The following is an 11,875-nucleotide window of genomic DNA, read 5'->3' as shown; positions in this document are numbered from 1 at the left end:
AGCACATTTTTACTATGCTGACGATTTGACCGGCCCTGCTCCTGCCACGACATTTGCACATTTAGACGCTACTACCGTACTATCAAGAGGATTAGCTGCCAAAGGTATCTATCCAGCAGAACCCCATTAGACAAACAATAAAACCTATGACTGTGATCTCTTTCGGAAAAAAGACCAGTATGGATTATAAAGAGTGGCTCAACTCAAAACCAGTTATTTGGGCTTGGTGGTGTTAACCAAGAGATAGATTGGAGGCATTCATAAACTAGATTCGAGAGAGTTGGAATTGGAAGAGGAAGGATAAGAGACGATAGTGGGGTGGTGTTCACTATGACATTTTCATTATTTTTACATGGTGAAAACAAACATTAGAAAAATTCAGCTTGTAAAATTTTAGATCCAACTTCTCTCCTGAGTACGGATCGCCTAGGTCAGCCCATAACTACTTGGCAATTTACACATGTCTAAGTGGTGATTCAACGGCTGTGCTTCTACCGATCAGAGCAGAGGTGCCACACTGAGAGCTGTTAGATCATTGCTTAAACACGTGTTGATCGTCCAAATAATTATGGGCAAGACTTGGACGATCAACACTCAGGAGAGGATCCCGATCCTAAAATTTTACACCTATGAAATGAGGTCAAAACAAAAATATAGTCATTTCATATAAAACTTTTCTTCTTTTTGAATGTAGTCTGTGGATTTTACTTCAAAACAAACAGTAAAAAAAGTCCTATTTTGCAAGTAATTTTTTATTTTTCACCCATTTGCATGGAAACAAATAGAGTGGAAAATGGACAACTGTACCTAGGTTATGATGTAAAGTGCAAAGAATAAGATATCTCATCTTCCCTCTCAATCCTTTCCAGTCACTCCACAGTAAAAAGTGGAAAGGGCAAGCTGTCCATCAAACAACTACCATAGTCTGACACTACTACACAGTTACTACAACTACCAAACAAAAAAACCAAACTAAAACCTTTTGGTGCATCCAAGTATCCAACCCCACCACCACCCCAAGATTTTGAAGTTTCAACCTTTCACTGATTGTTTCTTTTGACTGGTAAAAGGTTAGATACGAGAAAGAGGAACTTTGGTTAATCTATAGGCTATCATGAATGAATGATAAATTGTACATTTGGTTGGAGAGAGAGAGAGAGAGAGAGAGAGAGAGAGAGAGAGAGAGAGAGAGAGATATGTTCATATGTGAGAAAATCTTTTGGAGGACATATGAACAGATCCAAAATTCAAAGCCCAAAGGACAACCCACCAGTCCACCACTGAGTCAAGTCAATCAAAGAAGACTATGGAAAAAGATTTTAGGACAAAAAAGAGGGAGTGTGTGACTCTTATTGGAAGGCCATACCTATTACCTAAGTAATAGTAATCCAATAGTGTATATCTATATATGAAGGAGAAAACCCTAGATTCCCTCCCTCCCTCCCTCCTTTCATACATGATATCAACACCTGGAACATAGGGAAATGTGTAGTGATTAATTGGCTCTCCTTGTTCCACCACACTACTCTTTTAATATTTTAAAAATAATGTTAGATTCTCATTTGATATGGGAAGTTAAATCATCTCTCTTGGCCCAAGAACCAAGCTCCTTTGTGGAATGGTAGTGAAGTATACAAAGGAAAAAGTCCCCCATAAGACCATATCTCATCATTGTTTAATGGGTCCTGTGGCCTCCTCTATGATTTATCTTAAAATGAGCTAAGGTTAGGAGGAAAAAGGTGAGATTTCTGACTATCAAGCCAAATTTAATCATTTTCAAAATATTACAATTAGCTGTTGCCATCTTTGATCCTATTGATGATGGGTATTGATCAATAGTTTCAGAAAAATCACCATGATATACAACTGAGGTTGAGACTGATCCTAATCCTGAATGATTCCTGCAACCCTGTTTTTGGTCACTCATGATTCATGTTTGATCTTTATTTTTGGCTATTGTATTATTCTTGTAATCAGTAAAAGTAACAAAAAATCTATGAAACTAATCTTTAGTAGTAAGATTCACAAATCTGTTGAATCTAAAAATTCTAAAAAATATATATTTAAAAAATCTTTACTCCTTCTTTCTAAATCTAAGATTTCAAAAATCTTGTCCTACCGTAGAGGAAGAACCAACAAGTCTAACAAGCACGTGAGGAATGAAACTCTCTTCTAAAAAGACTCCTATCCTCACTAATTGATGAGGCCCCAGCCCCCCCTAATTATTCGTTGAGTGAAATTTATCTTTGGGTAGAGATGATGATGATGGTGACAGTGATGACGGCGGCGGTGGTTCGTACTTACCCTCCAAATTTACTTTCTTTTCAGATGGTTAGAACTTAATCATTCTGATAAGTGACACTACCCAAGAGTGTGGGTACCCATCCTTTGATAACCAAATGAGTCTTACTTGGACTAATTAAGCCAATGTCTTTGTTTTTGGAGGTGAAAGGAAGTGGAGGTTGTGGGATGCAAAGTAATGTAATAATCAAATTTGTTTTTAATAACTAATGCAATAATCATGTCGGACAGATCATTAAAACCTTTAATTCCTTTTTCCATCATCTTCCCAAAAAGCTTTAAACAGAGAGGGAGTTGGGGTTGGAGCTTTTGAGGTATAAGGAATGGAGAGATTCTCATTTGTTTGTTTATGACAAATTGCTGAAACAGACAAGGACGTGCTGCCAGATTGTTTTGCCCTTTGTACACCAAAAAAAAAAAAAAAAAAAAGATTAATTGAATCAAATAACCACGAGAACAGCAGAGCAAAGAAGATGAAGAAGAAGACAGTTCAGTGGGTTCCACTCCTCTGTTCTTGGGGAGGTGGTATGTGCCAAAACAAAGCAAATAATAGAGTCTCCATTCGATATGAATGGTTACTTTGATCTTGACTAGTCATTTCCTCCTCCCAACAAAGAGCCTCAGCCCTCATCAGACCATGGGACCATACCAGTCCACCAGACTTGGTACACTTCTGATAACATTACTACTCAGTAGTCACCATATGATATTTCTACCTTCTTTGGTGGGGTAAGGTGAGGAAAGAGTTTGGACTTTGAAAAAGAGAGAGAAAGAGAGGGTTCAGTATCAGCCCATATGTATCATACTAGAGAGAGAGAGAGAGAGAGAGACCTTGGTAATGCTCATTGTTCTATGTATATGTATGGTATTTGGTCATATCAGCTGATACAAATAAGTATCGCCGGAACCTGATACCATATCAATCGATACTGATATATACTGTCAGAGCCCATATCAATTGATACATATCAGTATTGCCAGAGCCCGATATCAATACATATCATTATCACCGGAGCCCGGTGTCAATACAGCACTGATAACGGCCCCATTCAGTCAAAAAATGGAATTTTTTTTTTTATCAGAATAAAGAAGTGACCTTTTGCCTTTTGATAGTGTGGTCTTTGAAGATATAAAGGAATGGGTCCGAAAGGCATTGTGAGATATGATCTGTATCTTTAGCCGTGGAGTGTCAATCGCATTCTTTCATTCACATCACCTCTTAGGTTCTTAGTCCACACAACCCTGCCTCCCCTACCCATCCATGGCCCAAAGGCCCCAAACAAAAAGACCAAGATTTAATTAGGTTGTCATGGAACTGTTTGCTCATTTCATAGTTGTCGTCTCCATCACAGTCGAACTGTATCAGTAGCAGAAAGGAAGACAACCCCAGTTGGAAAAGGACCAGGTTTATCGGATCCTATGCAATTAAAGGAATTAATTAACAGAGGATAGAGAAAGGGAAGAAAGAGCTTGATGTGAGACCTGATGAGATGAGATCATTAGATTGAGATAGAAATCTCTTTCTTTTGCTTTCCTTCTTCTTTTCAATATACAAATGAGAAAGATGATCTCAGCAAAAGTTAGCTATCAAGATCATAAGATCAGATAAGAGAAGAAATTCTCAAACAAAAGCATCCCATAGAAAAAAAAAAAAAAAAAAAAGAAGTTTCTTTAATTTAAATACATTCAATACATCTTTAATTAAAAAAAAAAAAAAAAAAAATTTAAAATTATACCCAATCCATCTCTGTTTCTCTCTCAATTTGTCACAAGGTGTTGGGCTAAGATTGAGACTAGAGGGGTCTCCTTTCAGAATTCTACTGTGATGCAAAGAGCTCTGAAAATCCACTACCACAGCGATAATGTTGGAGGAGTCTATTAGCTTCCCTTAAACCACTGAAATAAGCTCCATGTGTTGTGGAATAGTGTGTTCTGTGTGTAGCTTCTCCTGCAAATAGAATTTGAAGAGGATGAGGAGGAGGAGAAGCTTCTCCAACACATTCATCACTGTTGCTACTATTTGGCAATGGCACCGCCATTAAATCCAAATCGTCTCCACTTGACCCCACTGCTACGTAACTGTAAGAACCCAGAAACAAAGGGTTGCTAGCCCATTGGCTCCTTAGAACCCTAGTGAACTTTACAATCCCTTTGATGTTTTGGGGCTCAGAATTAGACAGGAAATTAGATACGGTAGTGGAGATTCCGCTCACAATCTGTTCATCTTTGAGTGATTCGAGCTCCAGAGCTTCTTCCCCAGCAAACCAAGTGAGGACGACACTAGAGTTTTTGTAGATTGGACAGATTGAAACTGTCTTCCGCATCCACCAGGGGATCTTCTGGTGTCTTGAGTCCGAATCAGGCCGGTGGAACACCATTTCCAAGAAGGGAAACGGTTCAAGATTCTCACTTTCTCGATCCAGTTGCAGAAATAGCTTGTTAACGACGCCGAAACCTAGCCTCGAAATCGCTTCGGTCTTGAAAGAAGGGAGTGGAGGGCTGAACATACCTGAATCTTCCCGAATCCCGGCTTTGAGAACCCCCAACGACACAGTCACTATGACATGATCGGCTACCATTTCTGAACCATCATCAAAACAGATCTTCACAGGCCTCCTGCTGTTGAAATCCCCTTTATTCTCCATCTCCAATGACCTCACAAGACCTTCGGGCTGCCACTGGATCCTCTTCACTTTCTTACCCAGTTGGATCAGACCCGTGGGAAGTGCAGACGCTAGCCACTCAACAATGCTCACGTATCCTTTAGCAATGGTGATCTGCTCATCTGGGAACTCACGGTACTCGCTCTCGGCATTGAAGTCAAGGGTTGAGAGATCCCCTGCCGAAGTATAAGTCCTCTCCGTGTTCTCGTGCATCGCAAAGATGGCTTCTTGGAGCATTTTCGTACTCCAATTGCCGTACCCTTTGACATCGTCTCTCCGTTTCACGGAAACCCAGTAAGCTTCGAGGGCCCGTCGAAGGAAAGTACCAATGCCGAGACCCTTCTTATAGGAACCCATTTTAAGAGCTCGAGCTGCAATTGCATTGTAATCGACATCGACACCGCCATTGTTGCTGCTTTCAGTGGCTTCTTCTTCAAACAGCTTCCCCTGAGCGAACTCCATCATATTCCGGTAAAGAGCAGAAATGGGTTCGACGATGGAAGGAGGGAGATGAAACCCACCTTCGGCAACAGTTAATGGGTCTTCGGCAAACCCATCCATGCGCTCCCATGGTTGTTCAGATTCCAACGCATGGATTTCTTGGGCAATCTTGTGAATTGGGCTTCCACCGATGCCATGGATCCAAGTAGCCCCCATCTCAATTCGGTCACCACCGAACTCAGACGTGTGAATTCTCCCACCAATCCTGTCCCCTCCTTCCACAACGCAGAGCTCAAAGAGCTCTGTTGCAGCAGTGGAACTATAGAGCTTATGAGCAGCTGTTAGCCCTGCCATTCCTGCTCCTATGATCACGATTCTGGGTTTCTTGGCCACCATGGTTGCTGGTTTCACAAGCACAGAGATAGAAAGAGAGAGAGAGAGAGAGAGAGAGAGAGGATGGAAGAGACCAAGAAAGAGAGGGCAAGAAGAGCCCAGAGTGTTGTGTTAACGTTTGGTTGGATTTTTAACTTGAGATTTATAAGAGGGGAGGAATTGTTTTGTGGTTGAGTTGTTAGTAAAATAAAGAAGGGAAGAAGTGAATTTGATGATACATTAAGGAGGACCCCATCAATGTTTAATTAATTGAATTGCTTGAATAAAGACGAGTCTCTCCTTTTATTAGGGTCTAATAGAGTGATTAGTATACTAATAGAACATATATTAGGGTCTAATAGAGTAATTAGAATACTAGTAGAACAGATTTCTCAGTGCTTTAAGATAAGGTAATAGGGTTTAGGGAACTACTTTCCTCAATTATCTCTTCTTTACTCTTTCAACCCTTTCTACTCTTTCCCTTGTTATCAAAGTACCCAAAGTCTCCAACCATCGACCACCAAGCTGTGATTTGCTGGATCTGAACCTAATGGACTTGTGGAGGGGGATCCTTACGATGTCATAGTGTAATTTTCCATCACTAAAAGGAGTGGTAAACTGAAGAATTCATCAAAGGGTTTTAATAAGAAAAGAGAATGTAGGATCCATAAGAGATGTGAGAGGGCTTGTGCAGAATCTACACATCAATGTCATGGCAATCTTATCCATGATTGGGGATGTTTTATATTTTTTTCTATCAAGCAAAAAATTATGTGTAGTCAATTTCCAATTCAACTGTCAAATAAGTATAAAGTAACAACTTGTTCTACTATATATTTTTGTCACTACAAGACAAAGGGTGGCCGTGAATACATGAATGTATGAAAACAAAGCCTAGAGGTGTCAATTAGTTGGTTTGGTCAAGTTAGCCCTTTAGGGCTGGATAAATAGATTTTTGTTGGCAATGAGCCGAACCAACTAACAACTTGTGACATTATTTTTGTCCCTACAAGATGAAGGGTGACTTTATATACACACATGTATGGAAACAAAGCACGGGGTTGTCAATTGATCGGTTTGGTCTAGTTTAGATTATGATGAATTGATTTTTTTTTTCCTTAATTTGGTTTCAGTTTGGATTGGTTGTTTGTTTCGACCTACCCTAAACTCTAAACCCTATTATTTTGTTCAATTTTATTTCTGATTTTGATCGTTTCAGTTCACTTTTACTCACTATCTATTTCGTAAAACCCCACATTAAAATCGAATCAGTGAAAATTCGTTTTGATTGGATGAACCTATCGGTACAATCGGTTTAGGCTGAAAATCGACACCACTAATCAAACTCTTTCTATTATAAGAAAGCAAGAAATATTCTTTCTAATAAAAGTGAAGAAGAGAGTGAGAGAGCCAGAGGGGGCGCTGTCACCTGCATAAATATGTGGTAGACTGGTAGTAGATAAATGTGTTATGGTTTTCCAAAAAAATTTAAATTTATTATGAAAATTATTATTTTTTTAGATTAGAAAATATAAATATTGTAAAATATTACCGACCATGAAAACATATGGGATCCACACCAGGAAAAAAAAATTTGCTTTCAACTATTGATCCAAATTCCAAACAAGTGGGAATTAATTTTCAAATATAGAATTTGTTGACCTACAAAAAGAATTCCCATTACATTCAAAAGCTAAATCTTTGCTTTACAAAATATCATATTTTCAACTATCACTCACTCATCAATCTATGCAACTATCTCTTTGAAATCATTGCAGGCTATGGCTATTGCTATTGCCATTGATCTATTCCCTTCAAGCCCTAGACCCATGGATCATTTTTCTACAATAACCTACTTTTTCACTCCCTCAAAGCTAGTCTTTCAATCAAGGTTATTAAACTCGGAATCAGGTTCAATCCATACTGATTCCACCGATTCCCTGATTTAATTGAAATCAATCAAAATCGATCTGAACCCTAAACACACCTAGCATGGAACACCCACTACGAATTGACAAGAATCGTGATCAAGCTTGACCAATTGATCCAATTGGGATTCTTGAAACCTTGTTCTTGACCCCAAAAACCTATTTGTGTTGTGATCAAGCATTTCAAAGTCAAGTTTTACATAACCAATTGGTGGAGTTCTTTCACAGTAGTCTTCTGTTAATATCTTCAAGGAAGAAGCAACAGTCAAAGGAGAAGGGACCATCCATTTTTGACATTTGCTTTTGTTTCAAATGGTTCAAGACCGATCCACTACAAGCAAGAAAAGGAAGAGCCCAAACATCCCAAGAACTCAAAACAAAGATTATAATGGTTCAGAGAGGAAATGGTCAACTTGGGTCTGGTCTATGACCCATTTATTTATGTTAATCATTCAGGTTGAAGACATTAGGAAGGTTGACAAATGGACCTTTCGAGACTGGCCAATACAGGTAAAAGTTGGAGAGGCAGTATTCGAGTAGTGCTTCCACCATCAAGGCATAGGTAGGTCAAAAGGTTGACTTTTTTGAGGGGGAGAGAGTGGTGTGACTTTTGTGGAAGTTGGAGAGAGGTACCTGTCAACCCTAAACCTTATACGGACAAAAATTTGGGGTTATGAATATCGCCAGGTTGGCTGGAAATAGCCTGGAATTGGATTAAAAAGGGCAAATTGATAGTAGATCTGCCACCAAATCAGGGCTCCTAAATTAATTAAACAAGGGCAAAGCTTCCACCTGTTGTTCAAGTACTTATCATGTCAACCATGTATTTCACTTACAAGTATCTCTAGACGCTAGGTCAAGAAGATAGATCCATTGTGTTGATGGCATAGATTAATTAAGGATGTAATCTAATCTAATCATCCGGTGATTAAGGTATTACATGCTTAGTTATCATGTTCTACTGATTTTGAGAATGGATCCAGTCAAATATCTAGAAATAAATCTTAAGTGGAAAGTTTTTAAGATGGGTAATGTTATTATTAAGATTTGATGTCAATTACGTAACTCAGAAGTCAATTGAAAGAAGAATCATCCCCGATCACCTATCCACTCCCCTTGTACATTTTGGAAAAAGTTTTAGCGTAGAATTAGAAAATTTTTTTTTTTCTGTCTAATGACGGGAATCTAGACCTTCGGCCTGACTAGTCACGCAGACCCATATTGACCCCACAATCGCATGGACCGAGTCATACCGGGGTTAAATGAGAGCCATTCACTTTTACTGAAAACAATGAATAGCACTAAACACTCCCATATAAGTGGCCTAAGATGTGCCTAATGAGAGACGAACTTAGTACATCTAAGTTGATGGCTCGTACTTAGTTCGTTGCTCACCAATTGCACTACCCCTTAGAAATTAAGAAATTGATTTGATAGCTGCTACTCGATGGGGGCAACAAATCAAAAGAGCTATGAAGTTGGAGTCCATATTGCACCTGATGGATTTCAAAGTCAAAAGCTGAACGTGGGTTTTTTTCGTAATTGTGTTGTTCTTTTGGGTTTAATGGAATGTATCGACGTCCCCATATCAAGTCAATGGACACATATGTAGGAGTGTCCACATGATGAGAGAGAGAGAGGCCATGAATGACTGCAATGTGTACATCATTTTTTTATATTTTTTATATTATATAATATCCACATCTTCATCAAAAGGCCGTGCAGATATGTACTTATCATTTACAACAAAACAAATCAATATCAACAATAAAAATAATTCTTCCCCATCCTTTCTGGTGTTAAAATCTTAATTTTATAGGAACGTTTTAATATATACAATGTGATTATATTTGTTTGATAATAAACTATGGAGGGAGTGTTGGGAGTTAGGAAATAGAGGAGGATTAATAATTAACAAATAATAGTTAAGGCATTAAGCCTTTAATATATGGGCTAAAGTCAAAGCCCAATGCATCCTTCCTAATATTGCTCCATATCATCTCCTTGAGCACCCCCTCTTCCCAATTTCCCAAATAACAAGGACACTTACACTAGCTTAATTAGGTTATAAATCACATTATTAAATATGCTAGATGATGTCTTCCTTTCTATTTAAATCACAGTTGATTTTTTTTTAGTTATTTTTTAATGATAGGTAAACCCTAAGGAGAGTTAAACTCGTAAAATATTAATTGTGAGGTATTAGTATATCGCAACTGAACAACCCCCTAGCCCTTAGAACTGAAATTGGGTGGGTTAGGTTTAAGCACATCATGTCTTAGTCAGTTTTATATTATGAACTAAAAAAATCCAAGATTGATGGGGGGTCCTTGTGTCTCTTAAGATTCAATTTTTTTTTTTTTTTCAATTGAAGATATTCCCTTCGGAGCCCTTGCGTTATTAAAACTGAATTGGAATTGTTGATAAAAATTATAAATAAATTTTCTAGAACATATCTAAACAATTATATATATATATATATATAAAATAAATATATTAAAAATATATATTAGAATGAAATGAAAGTATATTTAATTAATAATTATTAACAATATATGCTTAATTAATAAATGATGATAATTTGAATTGTTCAACTCAATTTCAAATTGAGCGTAAATTGAATATTCAATTCAAATTAAATAAATTATAATTGAATTTGAAAGACTTTTGTTAAGTATTAAAAATAATATATGATATTTTGGTTAAGAATTAAGTGACATTGGAAATATGGATTGGATATGGAACCACTACAAATGGATCTAATTCAAGAAGTTAGTTTCCAATAGTGGGGAGGAGAAGGTTGGTCAAATAAAAAAGGACCAAGTTTTTCTTCACTGATAGTTCAGTGGTAGATTCTTATATTTGGATGGCACTTTTGAAACAGTGAAAAAGTTATTTTGGAACCTCATCAATGGGTAGAGTAACGATGAGATCACAATGGTGGGCGAACAGATTCCATGGGTGCAAGAAAACTTACCCAAAAAAAAAATTAAAAAAAAAAAATTTTAAAAAATAGATTTTAGTTGAAGTGGAATGAACGGATTACAATGCTATAGTCCAGCTATAACTCCAATTTGTAGAAAGCATGTTTTTCCTATTTTTCACGTCTTTCACATTCTAACCATATGGATCTTATATTAACATTTTTTTTTTATAATCATGTGGGTCTATCTTGATGAAATTGTTTCATTTTCTGATTAGCGTGGCATGGGAAATTCCTTCTCCCTCCGGGCTCCACCCCCTCCAAATAAAAAACACGAGAGTGGTGTGGACAACCCATGCGCGTTCTAACCATACGGATCTTGCATTGACATTTCTCTTTTATAGCCATGTGGGTCTTTCTTGATGAAATTGTTTCATCTTGTGATTAATGTGGCATGGGAAATTCCTCCTCCCTCCAGGCTCCACCCCCTCCAAATAAAAAACACGAGGGTGGTGTGGAAAACCCTTGCCCTACCAGATATTAAAAGGTCTACAGGATAATCATTCTATTTCTGGACTAAATTTCTATACATAAGTGATTTTTTTTTCTATTTATGTTTTTGGGTCCTAAAATAAAATAAAATAAAACAAACAAACGCATTTGATAATGTATAGTAATTTCTATTTCTAAACTAGAAAAATGTTTGTTAAGCACATATTAATTTCTGCGTATATAATTATAAATTTACAACATGTCATTCAATACCCAAAATTTTAGCATTGGCTGTGATGGTGGTGGTAGCGGTGGAGAAGAAGGTGGTGGTTGAAGTTGTATTGGAAATGTTATACTTTTAACATGAAATTACTTTTTTACCCATCAAATTAATCATGTGCTCATAAAAAAATTTCTTATTTCTCCCTTTTATTTTTGGGATAGAGAAATTCATATAGTCTTACCCCCCCCCCCCCAAAAAAAAGTCATAAAAGATGTTTCCTTTTTCCTATTTCTCATCAACCTTTTGGTCCCATTTCATCCCCAACAACGAAAAAATAAACCGAAGGAAGCGGAATTCTATTCTTTCTATGTTCCAATAAATAAAAATAAAAATAAAAATAAAAATAAAAATAAATGAAAAATGTAGAAACCCAAAATAATTATCATACAGTCCTTAAGTTGACGCCCCTCGTGCAAACTCTTTATTGGTAGAGTAATCATACAAAGTCCCGAACAGTAAATCTGAAACAAGA

The 11,875-nt window shown here is 37.2% G+C and overlaps 1 protein-coding gene across 1 annotated transcript; it reads right to left on the bottom strand.

Moving 5' to 3' along the window:
• Positions 1-3,805: 3,805 nt before the first annotated feature.
• On the bottom strand, positions 3,806-5,936 carry LOC122063725 (probable polyamine oxidase 5). The gene has a single exon (XM_042627425.1). It carries the CDS (start codon positions 5,799-5,801, stop codon positions 4,119-4,121), a length of 1,683 nt encoding a protein of 560 aa, XP_042483359.1. The 5' UTR covers positions 5,802-5,936; the 3' UTR covers positions 3,806-4,118.
• Positions 5,937-11,875: the final 5,939 nt, after the last annotated feature.

This window comes from Macadamia integrifolia, unplaced genomic scaffold, assembly GCF_013358625.1.
Source record: "Macadamia integrifolia cultivar HAES 741 unplaced genomic scaffold, SCU_Mint_v3 scaffold1432, whole genome shotgun sequence".
NCBI lineage: Eukaryota > Viridiplantae > Streptophyta > Magnoliopsida > Proteales > Proteaceae > Macadamia > Macadamia integrifolia.
This window is presented reverse-complemented; position numbering and strand designations above follow the sequence as displayed.

What these genes read in the sequence shown, in the direction of transcription:
- LOC122063725 (XM_042627425.1), bottom strand. Translation starts at nt 5,801, where the DNA reads ATGGTGGCCAAGAAACCCAGAATCGTGATCATAGGAGCAGGAATGGCA.